General features: G+C 36.5%; 1 protein-coding gene across 1 annotated transcript in view; it reads left to right on the forward strand.

Moving 5' to 3' along the window:
• LOC145663159 (AN1-type zinc finger protein 4-like) overlaps positions 1-15,611 on the forward strand; it is a 53,889-nt gene extending 38,278 nt beyond the window's left edge. Inside the window, exons 4-6 of the mRNA XM_081729483.1 lie at positions 4,125-4,274; positions 6,981-7,101; positions 13,593-15,611. Of these exons, the coding sequence (XP_081585609.1) occupies positions 4,125-4,274; positions 6,981-7,101; positions 13,593-15,053 (1,732 nt within the window). The 3' untranslated portion in view covers positions 15,054-15,611. The remainder of the gene's footprint in view (positions 1-4,124; positions 4,275-6,980; positions 7,102-13,592) is intronic.
• Positions 15,612-24,578: the final 8,967 nt, after the last annotated feature.

Raw genomic sequence — 24,578 nt, forward strand, 5'->3', positions numbered from 1 at the left:
TCAGTGATACAGAAAGAGTTAAAAAATTCACGATTTGACCGGAATTGAACCCGGGATCTTCGGCATACCTTGCTAATGCAAGAATGAGAAAATGTAATTCTGTTCCGGGAGCAGGTTGGAAAATGAAATTAAATCTTTAAGTTTTACGTCCCACGGTTATACTGGTTAGGCTAAAGGAGACGGTGATGATGAGAAATGAATGAAAATGGTGGAGTGATAAGATTGAGAGGAAACGGAAAAAAAAACACGCACACGGTGTTTGTCCACCACAAAGGTCACTTGGCGCAAACTGGGATTGAACCAACGACTCCATGCATCAGAGGGAGCAGATTGGGTAGGGTAGAAGTTAAAGCATCGACACGGTATACCGATGATCCTGGGTTCAAGTCTCAGTCCAAGTCTTTTTTTTTTTTTTTTTCATTCATTCTTTGTGTACCATTGAATTTACATCTGTAAAGAAAATGGTGTGTTAGAAGACTGTAGTTCCATTTATCAATATAATATTGCAAATTATCCTTTGCACGTTATCATTATTAAAATCTTTCTTTTTCTTCTTGCGAAAAATGTATACATCGCAGTTAGACTATAAGATTACACAGAATTCTGTAAGTTAAAGGAAAGTGTTGCAATTTTTATTATTAATATAACTAGATGACATTTCGTTATATTATATTGTTGATTTTATGAAGCAAGATATGAAAACTGTCATGAATTAGTAATTTTATAAATCTTGCCCGGCCGATTCGTGCAGTGTAGAAAATGTTCATTGTGTCTAAATTAATCCATATGTTAAGAATCATTTCATCTTAATCTTTGTCTCTGAGGTGATGCAGTCTGGTATTACTGTTTTCTTAATACATTTGTATCTATCGTGTGCAAACCCATTTCTGTACTGAACCTACCTTCCATATTTATTCTATCGTAAATAGAATATGTGAATTCATACTATAAGATGGCAGGAATTAGCTCTGTATTGAAACCTGTTTATAACTTCTTCTTATATCTATAATTTTCATGAAACAAAAAGCATTTTGTTCCTTATAATGGTAGAATTTAGTACTGGTACATGGTATCTGATATATGTAATTGCAAGTATCAGTGGCAGACGATAGCGCAAAGTCTAACTCACGTGATTGGGCTCAGTAGGCGTTCCGGTACGAAGGATGACAATCTTTGGTACAGATACAGAGATGCTGAAAAAGTGTGAAAGGACCTCGTGCCTCGGTACATGCAAAGACCATAATGAATTGCCATTCGAAGCTAATGGACACAAGTTTTGTAGCAAATGTTAAAGAGATGCGGTCGCTCTTCAACATCTAAGACGGAGGAAAATGTGCAAGTGGTTCAGGAAATATTCACTCGAAGTCCTCTGAAACCACAAAGACAGGCATCTCGTGAGAGGGATTTAACCCGCCTATTCTGAAGGAAGAATTGAATTTTCGTCCATGGCAATTACATTACTTCCAAGTTCTTGCAAACGTACCGCTGGAGTATCTGCAGAAATCTTTCACAAACATTCCCAACTGTTTACAGAAGCTGATAGATTATGGTAGTGCTTTTGTGGAATTTTAGGAATAGGGAAAATTCTACCATTACAACTCTTTTGTGGGCAATGGGAAGCATACTTCCCGCCAAGGGAGCCTAGGTATGCGCTATTTGTTGCACTGGGAAGCGATATTCCCATTAGTCATAAGTCTTTTCGCTATGGAAATGGGAATTGCACTCGAGAAATAATTGTGTTTGTTTTGAGTATGTGTTGGGGAGCACAGAGGAGATATCGTCGCATCCGTTGTAGAGAACTTCGCCCACGAAAGGGATTAAGTACAAAACGCTTTTCGTTTCATGAAAATTGGTTCGTATTTCATCTAACCAGACAAATAAAGATAATTCTGCTTATTTAGTTACATCACAAAGTTAATTTCTGGCATCTATTTTGTTACTGCTTCTTCATTGGTAACATCTCGTTGTATCGACAAGGATCTGCACTTGACGACAAGAAGAATAAGAACTTTGTAGAGTGCTCTTAGAGATAGTAGAACTTAACTTGTTAACGTTATTTCACGAAAGTAAACGTTATAAACACCATCGTAACGTGAAAAATAGCGTTGTAAGTTTTTATACTTGTTAACATGACAACATAGCTAACTGAAAATCATCATCAATATTTCAGCTGAAAATAGTCAGCCTTGTACACGATGATGAATAAGGTTTTTTGTTTTGAAAGTTTTGAGATGTGAAAAATGAAGATTTTAAAATTGCACTGTAGAAACTGTAACCCAGACGAGCGCTGGACTTCGATAACGCCTTCCTTATTCCAAATATTGCATATTTGCTTAAGAAAAGTCAGTAAAATTTTTATTGTGTGTAATTCGTGTGATGGTTCACAGAAAGTGACTCCGGACAATAGAGTTAACTGATGTGGTATTTAATAAATAAATAAATAAAGTGTATATTTAACATTGAAAAAAAGGGAAGAAAGAATGCTACTTAACATTAGAGGGAGGAAAAGATTGCGTTAATAGTTTTAGATCAATAGCTTTAATACTATAAATCTCTCGACGAATTCATTATTTCGTTACAATATTCTTACTTCGCATACATTACATGAGAATAAGCATATATTTATATCTTTACAATGACAAATGCATTTCCCAATTTTACATTTTTCAAGAATACAGGGTCGGCGAGAATTAACTTTTAACGCATATGTATCATACGCTGTTACACATACATATGGCATCTATTAATGTGCTCTAGGAAATATATGTTTCCTTAAAAGTAATTTTTCCTCGTTAATGTTGGACAACAGCTCGAAATGCGTGATGTTAGTGGGGAGAAAAACTAAGGGATGAAGACTTCACTTGAAGTTTACCCTTGAAGCACACCCACGCGTTTTGTAAGAGGTGGCAATAGTTCGTTGTTTTTCTTATCAGCAGAAGGAAAAAAATCATCATTGTTATTGGTATTTGAGCTGTCTAGTACATGCACACAAATATTGAAAAATAACCTTATACTTCCCTCCTCCTCCTCCTCTCCACCTACGTCAAGTGGGCATGAACATTCTACATTTTCTCTGTTTGAAGAAAATGACGTACAAATCGTGTTGCTTGTATGAATAGTGCTGAAGCAGTAACTAAATAACGGAAAGTCTGTATTTTGTGCATTTTTTGTTATATGTCCTATAAAATTTTGTATTGTCAAACAGGATAGGGAAACATTTTTCCATTCATACGTATTGAATATATCGCAGTGAAATTTGAACACATATTAAATATAGCCTGTAGTATTTTTCAAGGTTCGCATAGTCTTAGCTCAGAGGGCAAAATATCAGAGTTTTTTGTTTATTTATTTTTCAAGGGAGATTTTCTCAAATTATCTCCAGTTTTTTTCTGATTCAGGAGAAAATGACGTGAAAACCGTGTTGCTCATATGAATAGTGCTGAAGCAGTACTTAAGTTTCTTTAATAAAACTTCACGTTAAAAAAGTCGAAAGTATTTGAAATAGAATTACTGTATATAGTGAACTAAGCGCCTAGAGCATATCCTGTAATCCTGTCAATTTGAGTCTGTGCAAACCAATACTTGTATAAAGATAAATGTGCTCGCCATTAGTGCTCTGCCGTGGGGGGGGGGGGGAGGATGAGTGGTGCGACGGTCCCTGGCGCCAAAGTAAGTTGGATGTAAAATTCGGGAGGAAAAAAGGAAAGAAAAACGAGAGGAAAAATTACATTACAAACTAGTATGTCCTTAAATCCTCTTCCTGCTTTAGGAAGTGGTTCTACAATGTTACTCATGTTAGGAAAATGCATGTGCATGTATATAAAATGGAAGGAAAAAGTAAGTTTAAAAAATACTCAAAATCAAGAAAAAGCAGGGTTTATTTTTGAAAATTTTCTTACGCTTCGCGCCAATCATAGGGGGCGCTTCGCGGCTGATCTGTCGACCTCACTCATATGTACGGGGGCGCCGATTTTCCACGGCACGGCACGGCTCACCAATACAGATAAACTGAGGTAAAAGGAAGAACTTTAGTGATTAAAATTTTGCAATTTAGCTGCAAAGTTTTCTTTCTTTATAATCTCTTAATTGACTCTTATCGTAATGTTATTTATTGTTTATTTCAGGGACGATGTATTCAGCAAAATTCCTCCTGGTGGTCAGGTGACAGTGTTAGTATTTCGTGAAGGCGATCAGGTCAATTTCTTTAAAGTAATTGAGAACGAAGATGGAACATACTCGCCATTATCTGAATCGTGGAGTGGGTCCTCAATTCGGTAAGTGCTTTTAATTTAAGCGAAAGAAAAAAGTTTCTTTTAATTGCGACAAGTTTTCTGTTTTTGTAATTTAGTTTTCTTCTTCTTTTTAATAGATTGGTCCTTAGTTTTCGATTTCCGAGTTTTGTTTTTCTCCGCCCCGACACACAAACATACATACAAAAATTGTTCTATATCAGACCAAAGTAACCCATGAAAAAAAAAAAAAAAAAGAAAAAGAAAAAGAACTAGCTCAGTTGAGTAATATTAAATGGTGTCAAAGCGACCTTACGTTTTCAATGCATTTACAGTATATATTATGAGGCAGAATTACCTTATAAGTTTGGAAAGAAAATTGTTACAGTTATGAAGGTAGTAAGTATTGAAAGTTCAGAGATAAGGTGCAAATAACGTCATTGTGTGTTTGTGGTGCAAAACAACCCCAAAACGATATGTCACATGATCCCCTTCCTTACAAATTTTGGACCTGAATCCAAAATGGCGTCCATAATTGTGGTGCACAGTAATAGATGCGGTTCAACATCCATTATTTCTATCCAAGATACAGTGTCATACTCTCTACCCATTCCAAACTTAGAAAGGTACCTTTGCCTCGTATTGTATACTGCAAATGCCTTCAAAACTTGAGGTCGCTTGGGGGCTGCGGCTGCTCAGTGCTAGAGCGTTCATCTCTGGCATATGGGATTCTTGGTTCGATCCCAACTCGTGCCAAGTGAACTTTGTGGTGGACAAACACCGTGTGTGTGGGTTTTTTTGGTGTTCTCCCGTTTCCTCCCACTTTATTCATTTCCTTCATTTCTCATAATCACCGTCTCCTTTAGCCTAGCCGTCATAACCGTGAGACGTAAAAGATTTTTTTAGGTCGCTTGGGGCATCATTTTATATCATTTAATTGAGCTCATTTTCATCATGTTGTACTGTAGTGTAATGTGGAACTAAAGGTCTGAAGGGGGAAGCTTGAGGAGGATTTTAGGGGACTATGTAAAAAAAATCCTGACGGGTAGTAGTCGATGATTGGGGTTGAAATTCAACTTTGTCCTAAATGTTTCCGATTAAAATTTTTATTGACTGGGTTGTGTTCAGTGATCAGTTACAATCATTTTCATACTTGAATAGCTAGTTACAAGCAGAATGATGGTTGAGTTCGAGTCAGATTTCTTCAAAGTATGTTGGTATCAGTCAGAGTGATGATTGGAGTTCAAATGAAATCTTAGCCATCTAAAAGAATTCCAACTATTCAGGGATTTCCGGAATCATGGTTCGAAAAAAAAAAAAAAGCATAAAAATGAAAAATAAAATAAAATAAAAAGATAAAAGTAAAAAAATAATCCAAGCTAAAGTCATCCCTGTTTCATTTCTTAGAGCTTAGTACTCTAGGTTCTAGCACGTAAGTTAAACTGATGTTTTTCAATGTATCCGTCAGACTGCACTTCCATGTTTCTGTTATACTGTAGCTGTGCAATGATTAAGCAGTAATTTTCCGGATACAACTTTAAATTCCATTTTATACAAATAATCAGTAGCGGATTTAGAGAAGTATTTTGGAAGGGGTTTCTCTGATTAATGTTTGGTTTTTCTAAAAATCTCTAATTTTTATTTGAGGAAAACTTGAAGTTTATGAGTAAAGTCATAACTAATATTTCGTTTGTTTTAGAAATTCCGCAATTTCGGGGAACAGGCTTCAGTGCGAAAGACCTCCTAGCCCCACCCTAACCCTTCTTCGCAAATCCGTCACTGATCGTAATTTTTAATGACAACGATTTAAAAACAGTAAGGAAGGAAGTCGGCCAGGACTCACAGTACATGCACTTTCTCTACATTCACAGATGGAATTAAGAAAAAAACTTTTGCCAGAAGGATTGAATGTGGGATTGAATCCCAGACTTCCTGATAGAAGCGCTAAAGCTAACCACTCACTCATGTTTGTTGTGCAGTTGTCATGTTTGATTTTATTCCGTAGTTTTTCCGTTTATTATTATTAAAGACAGAGAATCCCGTAATGAAATGTTGAATTCTTCTTGTTAAAAATTCAGAAACCTTCAGGACTGGGTAAACCGTGATGGTGCTTATATATTCTAGAACCTTGGAAGCCACAATCTATTATGCATATGATCCATGAACAGAAAATTCGGTACATGTTTGGTCAACCTTTGAAAATATCCACACTAAGGCGCGAAATCGTGTACGCACTGAAAGAGTGGAGAAGCTAGTAGCAATAGGACGCAACTAGAAACTTATGGGAAAGTCTTCAAACCATAGTCATCCTTTTCCAGCAAGTTTATTTTCGAGATTTCATATTGTTGTGTGCACAACCACTAATTAAACGAGTTTTCATGTTGTAGAGAAGTAAAACAAAGTTTGTTTCATCAATTTTAAAGCAGAATTATGTTGAAAAAAACTCCTCAAGCAAGAAAGCGAAATAGGAGAAACAGTTTTTTTTTTCTTTCTTTCTTCGAGCCCTTGCATCTGAACTGGCCTTCACAACCCAAGCAATACAAGCAATAAAACCTAGTTTTAATGATGAAGTACTGTTTTTTCGTGTTTGCATCTTATTTGTAGTCTTTTTTCGGGCTATTAGCGATTTTCGCTATTTTCAGTGCCCTTGCCAGCCAATTCCGCAAATAATCGTGGCTTTACGGTATGTGTAACGTTGTGTTATCTTCATATTTAAGAAAGTTTCAGATTGTTTATATTTGCTTGTTACAGGAACCTATTTGCAGAAGAAGACCCTGAAGAAACGGAGAGAAAGATGCAGGAAAATTCAGTTACAATGGGAAAAATGCAGGAACTGCGCCAGAAGATGGAGAAAATGTCGCTCCGAAGAAAGGTACGAGGTAGAATTAGTTTAAGAACTAAACATACAGAGGGTGTTAAGGCGAGTGTAAAGAATTTTAATCACAAATACATGCCAGCAGTTTTTTTTTTTTTTTTTTTTTTTTTTTTTTTTTTAACATTGTAATTACAGTAAACTTTCGACTATCTGGCCTTAAGTGGTGGAAGGGCAAGTCGGATTAAAAAAAAAAAAAAACAAAAAAAAAAAACGAATACGCTATTGTTTTTATAACTACTCAATTTTTGCTTCTCCCATGCCATTAAAAACATAATTTTTATACCAAAACAGACTCTTAATAATATCTTTTGACCTCTTAGTACAGGAAAGTACTTTATAAATGTTTATACAAAATGTGAAGTTCTACGTCTAATCCATGTCGTTTCAAAGACCTGAAGAACGGCAACGAAACTTTCAAGGCTTTTTTCTTGTCCTTTATGAGTCGCATCTAGCAAAATTCCAATTTATATGAAGACTAGAACTTAATATTATTTCTACAAATTTACTCCTAACACCTTCAAAGATCTGGAAAACTAAATTAAACTTAAAAAAAAATCGCGAACTCCCGTCTTATCTTCGAGTTAGGATACGAGGAAATTATTTCTACAAAATTCCAGGGTTCTGTCCCTGATGGTTTCGGATACAGTGATGAGTCAGTCGGTAGGTTTACTCATAAAGATCTGAAAGTTGAATCAAGAGATTTCTTCATTCAGTTCCATAATTATTGGCTCATCTGCGAGAACTATCTTGGCAGTGACGTCAGCGCTCTTAGTTGCAAGGCTACCAACTTACGCTATTTACAAATGGTTGGATGGCACACTGCAATGCTGGTAGCAAATTAGAGAGAATTTAGATAACAATGTATTTATATTTGTATAATACTAGTATATATGTGCATTGTTATGATAAAGAAAGAGAAAATAAGATTACGCTAATGATTATTAGAAATCATAACAATAAACGTAGAGATATTGTACTCTTATCTTTAGTCTTTGATTGGTGAGCACCCGAGATTCGTCTGAATCGTCGCTATAAGTTCCAGGCCCGTCTTCCCGATCTCTGTCTGTTAAAGAACTATCGGATTCTGAATGGCTTCCAACACTCATAATTAAATTGTCAACCCGTTCATCCATGACCTTCTTTTCCCAAGTAGAACTGTTCCCATTTACGCGAGTTTTGAACAGCCTCTCTCCAGTCTTCTGTGCTTACTTGTTTGATAGCATCTTCAATAAGCTTCTCCACTCCTTGTCTGGTAAAAATTTGTTGTTAACAGCGATGTATTTCTTCACGTTAGCCCATATTAATTGAATAGGGTTAAGGTCAGTATGGTGTGGCGTTAGTCTTAAATAATACTACTTTGATGTCCTTTACTTGTTGCAATTTCATCAATAATATATTTTACCTGTTGATGTTTGTTTTTCGTTATCAATTCATAAAGCTCAGGTTTCAAGAAATCCGGACTATGGGGTATACTATGAGCCGATAACCAGGACATCATTTCTAATTTTCTGCTATTGGAAGTCGGAACCTTTTCAATTTGTTTGTTAATGGAATTGAGCATTGTCAAGAATGATAACCGAGTTTTCCGGCAAATTTGAAATGAGTTGCTCTGGAAACCACTGAAAAAATTTATCGGCTTTCATGTCACCATGATAATTTGGAGCGGTTGTTTTAGAGAAAAACACCAACTTTGCACGTTCCAGAAACCCGTTTTCACTACCGTCATGAACCAGAATAAACCGAGGACCTTTTCCAGTCGGAACTCGTAACCCTCCAAAGCTCTGTGAGTCCAACCAGACTTTCGGTACAGTGTGATGAGTGTGAACGAAACTTTCATCCAAGTAAACAAATTGTGAGATTCGTTTACGCGCAACCTCCTCACTTCGCGTATATATTTATGTCGCCAAACGACAATATCGTTTCTTTCTAAAAGGAGTTTTCTATTGCCAATGAAATGTTTTTAAACCTAAATCCCAACTGGCGCAGTATTTGTCGTAATGCCCACTCAGAACCTTTGAAGTTAATGCTTTTCTTAAGTTCGCACAATATTTTATTTACGATGACGACAATGTCTTCAGCATACAGATTGTGAATTGTTCTACGAATTACTGCTTCATCAAAAAAAATCTAAATTTGTTTATCTTTTTCTGTGTGTTTGGTCTTGCTTTACCGAGTGTTACGATGGGTTGTCCTGTTTTTAGACTTTTATCCTTCTCTTCCATAATTCGCCACACGGATCTCTCTCTGACACATGTCGCTCGGGAGGTTTCACTCACACTATCAGATTTATTAATGTTTGCTCAAAAAAGTTGTAAACATTAAAAGCAATGTCTCTTGCATCACTATGCAACGGCTTGCCTTTATGGTACCATCACCCATTCTTACACACAAATTTTCGAGAACGAAAACCAAACAAAGGATTCACAACTCTCACCAGTCACCACACACACTATATAGCCCTACACAAAGAAAACACGCTTTTCAGTTCATTTCATTTCGCTTTTGTTTTTTGGTTGTTTGTGTTTGTGTTTTTTTTCTGGAAGAACTGTTCCTGTGTCCTATAGGTAAATGTTATACTTTTCGAAGCTACATTCACTCACCCCCACGCTCTGTTTCCCCGAACAGGAAACACGTTTACATATCCTCTAACTCAAAGACTGTGATAGGTGAAAACATGGGGGTTTCTTTAAAATAAACTTTGGACTTCCCTTCCCATTTCGTCCACTGCATATTTAAGTCTATCTTCAACAGAACGAAAGTTTGTAGCATGTTGAAATCTGAATGTTGTTAGAACAGAATAAAGCATAAATATCTATCATTTAAAATTATTTTTCACATGAAATTTATATAAATATAAAACCCAAAAATGTATCATTTATGTCTCCTCGAACTCCAGTTATCGTTATACAAAGATGACAAGTATATTTATCAAAAACGAATCTCCCATTTCGGTTCATTTTCTTTCGCTTTCCTGTTGTAGAAAACGGAGTGTGCTTTTAAGTTGGTATTTGTGTTCGCGCATTTTCTCTCTCCTGGGATTGGACGTTGGATTGAACGAAGCGTCTACTTTAACCAGTGGGATGGCATTTGAGCAATAGCGGTGTCTACGTCACTGCCAGTATAATTCTCGGGCACTGTAGAAGCATTGTATCCATTATAACTATTGTATTTGAACCTGGAAGTATTAAATTCATTACAGGTACTCTACATTGAGAGACATGATACCCAAATAATTTTTCCAGTCTTTCGAAATTTCCGGAAATTTTACATCATTAGATATGACTTTGTTGCTCCTAGGTCTTTGCATGTTGTTCTGTGTACCAGTTCAAACCTTATAGCGGTGGAGTCAATAGAACACACATTGCTGACCGTCTTGGATACAGGTGTCCCTAAATTAATCATCTGTACACTGTAAACCGTCAAACGGTGGTCTTTTTAGTAGCTGCAAGGTCTCTAAGGAGATCTGAGGCGGTGCTGTGTGTATTGCGCTTGGTTGTTTGGCGTAATGAACGATCCTCTTGGGCAGCAGTGCTGCTTGTTGAACAACCTCCGCTAAACCTGCGAAAGACGTTGTTTCGCATCCTACACTTTGTGGTACACTAAGTTTACGTAACATTTCCAGCTGGGTTTGACTCCTATCCACTTATCTGATGATTCTTCCACACATGACATCAATGTTTCCTTTGCGTGCACTGGCAGTAAGGTTAACAAAACGGCTGTGTGTACGTTGCATATGAATTCTCGAACACAGCAGCTGGCGTGTTGAAATAGTGCTCTTCATATACCTGACCTCAATGGGTGTATACAGTGTCAGTAAGCGGTAACATCGACAATTGTGTGTCGCAAACAGCCAAAAACTAGTCCTGGGTTAAACTAAGTGCTCCACAACTGTTTTGAACAACAGTTTTTATTATTCTTAAGTTCTGCACATGAGTATTTTTAAAATAAATAAAATTAAAATTTAATATTTGTTACAGGGGTTAAAATGTTATTTGAATTACGCGATATGATACATATTTTAATACTAGATTTATAACAAATTACTATAATTGTATGTGTGGAGGTTTTATTTCACTTCTTAATGTATTTTAGAAATTGAAACAGACCATATTGTCAAAGTCTCCCGTTTTATTGATTCATGGTATCTCTAATTAGTACAAGATTTCCCATTGCTTCATTAGTTCTCCTACTATTTAGTACGTATTACATTAATAATGTTGAATTTTATAACAAGATATAGATTTGCTTTTAACTGTCAGCACCTTAATGTAGCTTATTATTATTATTATTATTATTATTATTATTATTATTATTATTATTATTATTATTATTATTATTATTATTATTATTATTATATTTTTTTTATTATTATGAGGGGACCGCGGTCGCTCAGTGGTAGAGCGTTTACTTCTGGTGCTTGGGGTCCCGGGTTCGATCCGTCCCCGCCAAGTGAACTTTGTAGTGGACAAACACCGTGTGCGTGGGTTTTCTCGGGGTTCTCCCGTTTCCTCCCACTTTCTTCATTCCACCATTTCGTTCATTAATCATCATCACCGTCTCCTTTAGCCTAACCGGCATAACCGTGGGACGTAAAACTCAAAGATTTCATTTCATTTTATTACATAACTGTAAACGCAGAGCATTATTTTTATACTTCGCATTATTTGTAAAAATAGACACGTTACATTATAAAACATTACTCAAAAGTAATAAATAGCTCACTTACTTACCGGGGATGACCCCAAAGTTGAACCTTTAATCTGGGGATAACCTATATTATTTGAAAGGGTTTGTCGATTAAGTTCCAAAACAAGTTTCAATTCCTTGCCTGGAAGTGACCCCATCCCTTCAGGATTGGAAATATATAAAACAACTTGACCTATATGTCCTATATATCAAAGTGATATGCATGACAAGAAGATTAAGAATATAATATATACTACTCAATTATATCCTATATTAATAAATAATTAAAAAAATCACTATAAATATCTACAGTACTGGACCTATAAAGTTGAGATAAGCATATCCATAATATCTAGTGAACAGTAAATCATTTGGTATCACAACTAATGTGACTCATTGTTATGGCTAGATGTAACACATTCGGTGTACGTATTTCAGTTTATATATTTTCCACCATTTCACCTATATATGTTGTCAGGTCAGTACGTATATTATATAGTAGTCAATTGTTCATCTAGACGAGTTGTTTGATTAGTCACACGGTACAAAAACGTTCAATAGATTTTGAGTTACTAATTAGGAAAGCTAGTGGTGGTAATGTGAGCTCATTTACTCGATCTGAACAGTCCTTTCTTTGTAGCTATATGAACCTACTTAGTTACCTTTCAGGGTTTAAGCCGTCTAGCCACGACAAAGCCCGGGTAATGAGAGGCTGGATGTTGTTTGCCGGAGCTTGGCTTTAGTTTTTGACTATGTGTGAGAGCCATGTAATTCACACGTCACAGTCCTGCCAAAATGGTGCTGCTAGGACTTGACCTTTGTTTTTAAGGTGTGAGGGCCACGTAACTCACAATGTCTCACAATTACTCTATGGCGTAATAATGAGAATCACTGATATAGGATATTTATAGTGAAGTAATCATTTTTGGGTTTATTACCTTAATATAGTATATAATTGGGTAGTGCATATTATATTCTTAATCTACTACTTTGATTAATACACAATAACACACTGAGCAAGGCTATGTAATAATATGTAAAAAACACTATCACATAACAGTTTCAACACAATAACTGTGTCTTCATCAGACTTCCTAGAGAAGGAGTGGAAGTCTGATGAAGACACAGTTATTGTGTTAAAACTGTCACGTGATAGTGTTTTTTACATATTATTACATAGCCTTGCTCAGTGTGTTATTGTCTATTAGTACAAAATGGAAACAAGGCCTCATAGAATAGTTACTTTGATTACTTTAATATATATAGAATATATAGGTTAAGTTGTTCTATATATTTCCAATCCTGAAGGGGTGGGATCTTTTCCGGGCAAGGAATTGAAACCCGTTTTGGAACTTACTCGGGAAACCCTTTCAGAAAATAATATAGGTTATCTCCAGATTCAATGTTCTACTTTGGAGTCATCCCTGGTTAGTTGAAAATCTTTTGTTGAAAGTTGCTAATGTTAGGACAAGAGAAAAAACGCTGGATAATAATGTAATTCTGAAATTTATTTTAGGTAGGGTGCTAAGAAGCTGTAACATAAAATCTCCAGAAAGGAATAAATAAATAAATAAATAAAACAAATTGTGTTAACTGTATTTCATGTATTTAAATAAAAGGTACAGTAAGATATATATTTACATAATTTAATTAAAGAACTCAATTACTAAATTTTGATTGATCCGAAACCATAAGTAAAGAGGAGATTTATTACAAATTTGTATTTTGAATATGAAATATTTTAAGTTTGATAATGCTGTTCGGTTTTCATAGTCTAAACAAATCCATTATTTTCTCCACAGCCAAAGAAACCACGAGTGGTGTCTGGAAAACGAGCAGCGCCTCATCCTGTACCAGCGCGAAGATCTCCTCGTACAAAGCCCAAGCCACCGAAGGATAGCTGGGATCATCAACTACCTCCAATAAACCAAACGAACTCCGTTGCACCGCCGAAACTTAAGAGTGAAGCCAGTTACCTTGAATCCAGTTCCTTGTTGCAACATCATCCGTCGCGGAGACCTGCTGCCAGTACAAGGCATTCCCATTGTGATGTAGAAAGTTCCTCTCAGTCTACAACTAAGCCACAAGAATATAAAAAGAGTAAAGATAGGAAGAAAAGCCCCCAAAAACTACTTCGGAAGGCAACACCTCAAATGCGTATTAGTGCTGATACAAGTGTACTTTCAACGCTTCCAAAAGCCCCTACTGAGAGTCATAGTGCGTACAAACGAACTCTAGGAAAATTAGAAACTCCTGCTCAATGTAACGGAAAAGAAGACAAATTGTTTCAAGAGACAGCGGAAGCTAAAGTGAAATCAAGACAGAAATCAGTCGAGCAAGATGATTCTCTTCCTTCTAGTAGTTCGAAAAGTAGAGATGATTCCAATTCACATCGTGATGGGAGAACTGCAAATCTTTTGTTATCCAAGGAAGAATCCGTGAATATTAGTGGTGACCGGTTAGCAAATTCTCTGAATTCTGGACTTAAAAATCGTCGTCAGAATCTTCTGTCCCATTTTATCTTTGATGACAGGCCCAAAACTTCTCCGGAGAAGCTTTGCTTATTTGGGGACGGTGATGCTCATAGCTGTCTAGAAACAAAATTACCCAAAACGATAGATCGACGTGCACATGAACTTTGTAATATTTTAAGTGCTGCTCAATTGCGAAGGCGGAGATCTCAAGAGCATTTAGGAAGTTTTGACAGTAAGTCAGGTTCATTAGAGTTCCTTAAGAAATCGGAGTCATCGTCTAATATAAGTGACCTTGAAGGTCGTAATAATAATAATACTTTTCTCAGCAGACGAATGTGTGAGACAGAAAGCGGGATCCCTCTGAGATCGCCACGATTTGGTAGAAGAAGCATACCCTCGGTCGGTGCTAGTCATAAGACAAATCTGGAAAATTTCCGCGATGTTTTCCACGTACAGGATTTAAACATAGTGCCAACCCCACCTAGAGAAACTAAGAAACTGGAAGCAAGATTACAACGAAGGTTGTCCGCTAGTCGACAAGGCAGGCTTCATTCAGCTCACAAGTTAGGGCTTACAGCGTCGAAAAAGACCACAAGAACTCGATGTTCTGAGTGTAATAAAAAACTAAATATAACTAACATTTATTCGTGCAGATGTGAAAAACTTTTCTGTGCAGCTCATCGGTACGCGGAAGCTCATAACTGCACCTTTGATTACAAATCTGAGGGTAGAAAACTTCTTGAACAGGCAAATCCACTTGTTACAGCACCTAAGTTACCAAAGATATAAATGGAAGTACCTGGCTAAGTGCTATTTTAGTTTTTAAGTTATGTTTCATATATTTTTCATGTTACATTGGACTGCAAGTTATGTATTATACTATATTTTGTAAAAGGAAATTAAAAATTCTCACTTTTCGTTTTGTTAACAAGTGTACGAGAATATATATATATATTTAATTTTTTAAATGTTTAAATGTTTTATTTATATAACTAAAAAAGTATTCTTTCGTTTTTCGATTTTATTTGAGTTCCATTATAATTTTAATTAAAGTACAATTTTTGCTTGGGCATTTATTCCTATCATATATATACGTAAAATGCGCTCACATTGTGATATGTTTATTATTTTTTTATGTTAAATAAAGCAGGGACTATTAAATTTTCTATTATTTTTGTTAAATTTGTTATTCAGCATTGCAATTGCTATTTGATAATTAATATAAAATATACGTATTTATATACTTTATGGTTTATGCATACGTATATAACTATATATATAAAACATAATATTAAAAACAAAAATGTTAATTAAAATGTATATTACGAAGATATTTATAAGAAAATAAATAATTGTTCAAAAATTCTCATTGCAGTTGAGTATAAATTAAAGAAAAAAACAATGTAACCTGACACTGCTAAATGTATCCAGCACTATAACAGAAAACAGATTTAGTTCATGTGTTTAACTGCGATCAACGCTTCCATAATTTTATTTATTAAAAAGAACTAAAAATGGAATAAAGATACAGTGAAACCTTGGGTCATGAACCACTCTTCGCGAACAAATCGGCTCAAGAATAAGTTTTCTGAAGAATTTTTCTCTTGGCTCACAAAAAATAAAATAAAATAAAATAAATAAATAATAAAATAAAATAAAAATCTTTTAGATCGAGTTCTTGTGCATACATCTGAAAAGGTTCTGAGACAAAAGACGAATCAGAGATGTCCACTGATTTCATGGAAGGGGATTCCGCTTCAAAGTAGTAGCGTCGTCCTCTTCTTCTTTTCCGCCATTCACATATGCCGACAACTATTAACCCATTTGGGACCAAATTATTATTTTCTGATTTCTTTCACTTTATGAAGTTAATTTAGTTTATTATTGCGTAAGTATCACGAAAATATAACATGTTGATTTTTCCTGCGCATCAGATGTGACTTACGTCCTGTCCTATAAATAGGACGCTGGTCCTTTCTGATATACTAGAGAGGACATATTTTTAACTAATTGCATTCTATTGTTTTAGTGAAGCAATTCCTATTGCCTGTTATATCGATATGTAGCAAACTGAGACGCTCGATACCTCTCATCTGGTTGTTATAACGTGAGGAAGCTCAATTCTAATATGTTCATGATGTAGTCGGCTCCAACTCTTAGTTCGCGAAACAGGATGTTTCAAAATTCGTTTCAATTACAACACGTTGATTGTCATGCCATTTGGCAATATGAGCTTACCTCCTAGTCGAATCTGTATTCATGTGAACTCCGTGCAACTCTTTTGAATCAGTCAGTGGATACTGAGACACACAATTGCTTTGCAGAGTAACGGTTGCTCTGAATCCCAATTCACGAAGTTGAATTAGCAGATCTCTACTTGCGAAGAAATACTCAAAATATAGCACAAGATTTTTCGGATCGTCTACGATGTGTGGTATATTGAGAACCACTCTGGAATCTGCAGAAAAATTTTCTCTATCATTATGTATATTGTCACGAGCACTCTCCTTTTATTTTCATATAATCTCCATAGCAGAGATCAAATTTTTATAATAAGTTTTATAACCGCACAACAGAAAATGATGATCGTTCTTTATCTCCAGACCATAAGAACTGTCTCCCTCATTATAGCTGTATTGCATTTTGTCTCTGTTGAAAATACAATAGAATATCTCTGTGATTTGTTTACAACATTTCTGTTTCAGTTCGCTCAAGTTTCTGTCAGTTTGTACACGAAATTGGGGAAGCTTTGTATGTGATGCGTCCATTTTTCTCCAAATTTTAACATTTATTATAGAGCAATTTTCTTTTTCTACCGCTTATTTCTCTACTGTAGCTATACTAAAGCTTAGATATAAATTGCATTCAATTGAGAAAAGCAAAAAACTGATGTTTTCAGGTGTTGAACAATGAATAATAAGCGTAAGAACGCGAAAAAATAAAGGGCGTTGGTCTATCTATATACGAGGCCTGTCTAAAAAGTATCCGACCTTAATTTTTTCCACGCGTAGTGATTCTCAGGCGGCGCCAGCGTGCACGGTGGAAGGAGGAATCTTAATGCGCATGCTTGAATTTTTTCACCGCGTTCGCGTGTGCCAGTCGTGAGCTGGTGGTCGCGAAGTGAGATGCTGTTGGTAGTGTTCGTCGGATTTAGTGTTTCTCGCAAGATGACTGAACGAATTGAGCAAAGATACTGCATCAAATTCTGTCAAAGGCTGGGTGATTCTCAAAGCCAAACAATTCGTAAGATTCAGCAGGTGTTTGGAGAAGATGCGATGGGTGTAACACAAATTAAACAATGGTTCAACCGATTCAAAGATGGCCGCACATCAGTCGAGAGTGAGCAGCGTAGCGGCAGGCCCCAAACTGCTCGGAATGCAGCTGTTGTTGAGCGGGTGCGAAATTTGGTGATGGCAGATCGCCGTTTGACAGTGCGGGAGATTGCAGAAGATGTTGGAGTGAGTAAAGATTCTGCACATGCAATTTTGCGTGACGATTTGAACATGAAACGAGTGGCTGCTAAATTTGTACCCAAGTTGTTGTCTCAGGAACAAAAAGACACCCGTTTTGACGTTGCACAGGACCTTCTGGACACCACCAACACTGATCCTGGGTATCTGAATTCCGTGATAACTGGAGATGAGTCATGGGTGTACGGGTACGACCCAGAAACAAAACAACAATCGTCTCAATGGAAGCATCCCGATTCTCCAAGGCCGAAGAAAGCGCGGCAGGTGCGAAGCAAAATCAAGGTGTTACTGACTGTTTTCTTCGATGCCCGTGGAATTGTGCATCACGAGTACGCACCGGAAGGACAAACAGTGACAAAGGAGTACTATCAAGATGTTCTCAGGCGACTCCGTGACGCAGTCCGGCGCAAAAGACCAGACATGTGGACAGCGAAGAACTGGCACGTCCATCATGACAACGCCCCAGCACATTCATCCCAATTGATCCACACGTTCTTAGCCAAACATGGAATTACAACCGTTCGCCAACCTCCCTACTCTCCAGACCTGGCTCCTTGTGACTTCTGGTTGTTTCCAAAATTGAAGACGCCTCTGAAGGGATCCCGTTTTGAGAGTAGAGAAGACATAATGCGGAACACGACGACGAAGCTGAACAACATTCCAAAAGAAGACTTCCAGCAGGGGAAGGATCGGTGGGCTAAGTGTGTGGAAGCACAAGGGGCCTACTTTGAAGGGGATTAGGGTCCCAAATCTGTCAGGTATTCGCAACTATTTTTCTGGCCAAAGGTCGGATACTTTTTAGACAGCCCTCGTATTCGCTTTTATTACTTGGTAGTATATTGCTTTAGACCAGCGTCCTATTTATATGACACTAATGTGTCAACATCTATAGCACTGAAAGTTATAACAAAACTAAAATAACTTTCCTACAGTCTGATTGCCGCATAACTATTGCTACCTGACACATATAAACCAAATGCATTGTTTGCATTAACAACAAAAAATAGCGTTCCCCGAACCATACCCAAATAAAGTAACTTACACAGGTAAATTTGAGGGTCCATCTTTTACAGAGGGGAAGGAAAAATGTATCAAAAAATTACAGTGAATTAGAACATGTCTTCAATTGCTCCCTGTAATTAGCAGAACTTGAAAACTTTATTCTTCTTTGTTATAAAAAAATAAAATATCAAGTGTCCTAAAAATAGGACGGTGGCTCCAAATGGGTTAACAATGAAGGTAACAGTAGAGTACAGTACTGTTGTAATTTAATAATAAATAATAATATTTATTTGTCTGTAATTAAGGATAATTTTATTTTCATTTTGTATTTATCACAAAAAAAAAAAAACTTTAAGATGTAAAGATACATACAGTATCGTATTTCTGCGGTCACAACGGATTAATTGCATTCACATTAATTAAAGAGGAAACGTATGGCTAGAGGAAGAGAAAATCGAAGACGTTAAGAGTTCTCCTATGTAGGATGTCTAATATCCTTAGACGGAAGAAGTGAAAAACACTCAAGAATAGCGCTGGCTAAACAAGCATTCAGGAGGAAAAGAGGACTACTAACATTAAGAAATGTCGTTAGACGTTCGTAAACGATTTATTAAAACCCTGGTATGGAGTGTGGTGCTTTACGGATCAGAGACGTGGACATAGAGAAAAGCTGAAATATCCAAGCTGGAAGCATTTGAAATGTGATGTTGGGCGCAGAATGCTACGCATATCATGGACCGAAAGGAAAAGAAATGAAGACGTACTAAAGGAAGATAATGAAGGACGACAAATCATGAAGATTGGAAAAAGAAGAAAAAGCTTTCTTGGCCATCTTATTTGGCACTCCGATTAGTTCACCGTGTTGATAGAGCGAAAGGCAGATGGAAAACCAGGAAGAGGAAGACCAAGGATAGAATATCTACCTGCAGTTACGAAGAATAGGCCTTATTAAAGGGGGCGCGGTGGCTCAGTGGTAGAGCGTTCACCTCCGGTGCTTGGGGTCCTTGGTTCGATCCCAGCTCGCGCCGTGTGGACTTGGTGAACAAGTATCGTGTTCGTGGGTTTTCTAGGGGTTCTTACGTTTCCTCCCACTTTCTTTATTCCACCATTTCATTCACTTCTCATCATCACCGTCTCCTTTAGCCTAGCCGGCATAAGCGTGGGACGTAAAACTCAAAGATTTCATTTCATTTTTCCCTCAGAGAAATTTTGCTGAAAGAACGAATACGGAGCTGATTATCATCTTTCAAATCATTCAAGTAATATATATTCAATTGTATGATGATATATATGAGTTTCTTGTGTCTTCTGGGGCGGAGCACGGTGGCTCAGCTGTAGAGCGTTCACCTCTGGTGCGTGGGGTCCTTAGTTCGATCCCAGCTCGCGTCAACTGGACTTTGTGTGGTGGACAAGTACCGTGTTCGTGGGTTTTCTAAGGATTCTTCCGGTTCCTCCCACTTTCTTCATTTCACCATTTCATTCATTTCCCATCATCACTGTCTCCTTTAGCCTAGCCGGCATAACCGTGGGACGTAAAACTCAAAGATTTCATTTCATTTTTGCTTTCTCTTCTGATCAAGCAGTAGACTGGAATTCAATCAGTATCGGGAATAAATTTTACCATTCAACTTATTAGAAATTCACTGTACGCTTAACAAAAGTTCGCCTTTGTATTTCAGATTTTACACAGTTTTAACTCAGATCAAGTCGAGCACGTTTTTGTCAAGATTAAAAATCACTAACCTTTATGTGCCTTGGGATTCGTATTTTGAGCAACCATACTCTCTGCGGATTCGAATTGAGTGGCTCAGTGGCCAAAGTGATAAACTCCAAAATGTATGAAACAGAGAAAGTCAGGCTAGAAAATTGTATTTTATTGACAATTTCAAGTGACACATATTCCAACAATGATCTGGCATTACAAAATTAAATGCGACATGAATTGGTACAATATAAAGCATATCAACCCAATTATCAGGAAACAATATGACAACATGTATTTTGTGTGGAGTTAGTCATTTTATCAGCCGAAGGTGTTAGAGAACTACTGCAGATTGTCTCATAATATGACTAATCCTCACAATAAACTATGTCCTGATGAGAATGTTCGTTCTACTGCTTGACGTGTAGTCATTTTCTGTAATGCTCATGGTTCACAGGAGAAATATATTTCAGCAGAGAAATGAGATCTGCCCGCTTCTTTTCGGTGATTAGACGCACATATGTGTACGGTACATCTTGGTGAATATTGACTAACTATGTGGGATGACCTGTAATGTACTTCTGTAGAGCAATCTTCAGGGGCAGAATACTAAAAATGATACAAAAGGGGGGGGGAGTAATAGTGATTCATACCATGACAGAGTGGGTTACTTCCTGGAGCTGACCTCTTTTTCTCGCGGCACAAAAACAGGTGATTATCAAGGATAATTAGATGCAGGAAAATACGAACATTTCCAAGAAAAACTACTTCCGAATGTACCAGCAAATTCCGTGATTGTTATTGATAATGAATCCTCACACTCAGTAAAAGACGAAAAAATTCCTGCGAAATCATGTATTAAAAAAGAAATTGTAGAGTGGTTGAATGTGATTAAAACTAGAACAAATTTGCTTCTAACATAGAAATCTCCTACAAAATAGACCGCATTGCAAAGGAAGCCGGACATAAAGTTCTTCCTCCTCTCCCCCCTTATCATTGCGAACTTTTTTCCACTGAACTTGTGTGAGGTAAAGATTTGGGTGTTACTTGCTTCCAGGGGTAGATTACGTATGGTAAGTAATTACACTTGCTCTTTTATTATTATTATTATTATTATTATTATTGAGTTGCTTACCGCTGCGCTGTTTGGTTTATGTTCTTCCTTTTTTTAAATTTCCCAAATCGGCCGCCGGCTGCATATTTTCGAAATACACTCAGCCCTAGCCAGAAGGCATTACGTTTGGCAACATCGCACGGAAACAAATGAATGCTGAATTTCATTCTAACCCGTTCCTACTACTGCTACTACTACTTTTACTACTACTATTACTACTACTACTACTACTTTTGCTATGGATCTATAGTACAAGGGCAAACTTATTTTAATGAAAGAAGTTTACCGAAATTTTTAAAAAATAATCGGTAAATCACTTTTTGAATATTATTTTTAATCTTATTTTAACGAAAGAAGTGTTATAAAATTAAAAAAAAAACTTTCCTTACGCAGGGTTTGAAACCACGCCAAAAACGATTTTCATTATTACCATATTGCGCTAGCTCACTCGGCTACGAGGGCCGACAGCATTTGGCGTTTACTTTGTGCTATATGTAGGTTATGACTCGTGATGTCACCAACAGGATCGAGATATAGACGTCATTCATTTTTCCTACATTGTTGTCAAGCGTAATCCCGTTCACAATGCCTTATGGCTAGAGTTCAGTGTATTTCGAAAATACGCCCGCCGGCTACTCATAATAAGTAGCAACGTCGCGCTGTAAGATGTCTCGTTGAACGTCATTTTCGTTTCATAATCTCTAGGATGGGACAGAGAGTAGTGATATAACAGAGGTGACAATAAAATTTAAAGTAGTTTTGATGAAAATAGATTATACAATAACCAATCTGTTTTGATTTCTGTAACACCGACCGCTTCGTTCCAATCACCATGGCTTTTGTCTTTCTAACATTTATATTCAACTTATATTCTTCACAACCCTTACTTAAGTTTTCTAGGAGGCATGGTGACTCAGTAGCAGTGCGTTTACCTCTGGTGCGTGGGGTCCCTGGTTCGATTCCGAGCTAAGTAAGTTTGTGGTGTAGCTGGGCTCGTGTCCGTGAGCTTTCTCAGGTTACTTTTGTCTTCCGTCTTCCTCGTTCCACTAATTCTTCCATCATCATTTACTTGCTTTAACCATAATCTCCCTTTGTAGCCTAAAGGACATAATCACTAGAAGATTTTGAGTTAAACTCTAAGATGTCAGATTTCCAAGTTTTCTAACATCTCAGATTCCGCAACAAACGCCATGTTATGAACAGCCCCAATTAAAAAGGAAATCATGTGTCCTCCGTCAGCACACAGAATACAGAAAATAAGTATGTACTTTAATAAACATTATTGGGTTCTGTGTGGACACTACAGTTCTATTCTTGTGTACGATCTAGATTTTCCTTCTGGCTGGAAAGAAACAGACGAGGAAAAGAATTGAGTTATCGTAGTTGCATCTAGAAAATCCGTGCGGAACGTACGTACAAAAATACGGAATACATATCCACCGTCTAGAGAACTACTTCTTCCAACGCCGTACACAAAATCTGCACAACAAATACATTCCATTTCTCTCGCCGTGGCACGAGCTTCGCCAGAAAAGCAGCTTGTAGCCGGAATTTAAAAATTTTACTCTAAATGTCCTCTATTTTTATTTTCCTGCATTAATAACTTTTATATTGCTAAATTGCTATAAAGTGCTTAAACACAATACTCATTTATACCCTAATCCCTTCTCAACAATACAACAGTAGATTCTTTTTATATATATGGTCCTCAATGTCCAATAGTTTACTGGCACATTTCCGATAACCTGTGATTCTAGCCTCAAGCGCTATCAGAGGCCATGTTTTAAAATGAAAGTGCACTCTGAAAATAATATGATGTAATTTTTTAGGTTAATATCTAACGATTATTAAGGTGATCAGACATCCCGTTTTAGCCGGAACGGTTTCTTTTAATCAACCGTTGTACCATGTTTTTCTGATTCTCAAACGGGACGCCTAAATGTTCCGTTTTCGACCAAGATGTCGTGCAATTGTTACTCAAAATATAAATGATCAGAGCAAAGTCATGGAGCTATTTTGGTATCAACACTTATTGGGAATTGTTGGATATTACTTAAGAAACCTTGCAGATCCATCTGTACTTGTATATTTTGTAACATGAACACACTCCTTCAGTTTTCTTCAACCAACGAAACACACGAAGTTACAATCATAGTCATACGTCTTGCAAATAAAATCAGAAAAATAAACACACTGCTGAACAAGACTGTACTTATTTAATATAAAAACACATTTACACGTGACGTTTCGATCTTCCAGCCAAGATCCTCATCAGACGTACACGGAGTGATACCAAAACTCTCACTCAGTGTACGTCTGATGAGGATCTTGGCTAGAAGATCGAAACGTCACGTGTAAATGTGCTTTTATATTAAATAAGTACAGTCTTGTTCAGCAATGTGTTTATTTTTCTGACACGAAGTTAGAAATCCAAAATAATACTGTTTCATATTTATTTTTTTCAAAGGTATCATTAAAATTAAAATAAATCTTACTTTAAAGATGTGTACCAAAATCTAAGATTTTATTAAAAATGAAATTAAAAATTAAAAATTTTAATAAGGCCAAGTTTGGCCCTAGGATGCTGTAAAATGTATGTATTTTTTCGAAAACAAAAATAAAAACAAATATTTTTCAAATTAAATAAAAAATCTAAATGGATTACAAATTTTTATTTTAAGCTGTTTCTAAAAATCATAAATTATTTAAAAATAAGAAAAATATTGATTGTGGATGTCTTATTTCAAAAGTCACTTTTATGATTGCTTCAATACCTTATAGTGCCAGTAGTGTTCGAATTTACAATTGTACGTTTGCAAGCTCTCGTTTCGACACATTACCACGTGTAAGCTTTAAAGATAAGATTCGAGACAACAAAATCTAGTAAGTGGTTAAGCAACCCAAATTATGCAAAAACTTCCAGCAGATGCGAAAGGTCAGTGTGATGACATAGCAGGGTTTAAAAACTTTATGACTACTATAGAATTAAGATCGACAGTTGTTCTACCGCCACAACTCTCGATGTT

This window comes from Thermobia domestica, chromosome 10 (assembly GCF_964235325.1).
Source record: "Thermobia domestica chromosome 10, izTheDome1.hap1.1, whole genome shotgun sequence".
NCBI classification, from domain to species: Eukaryota; Metazoa; Arthropoda; class Insecta; order Zygentoma; family Lepismatidae; genus Thermobia; species Thermobia domestica.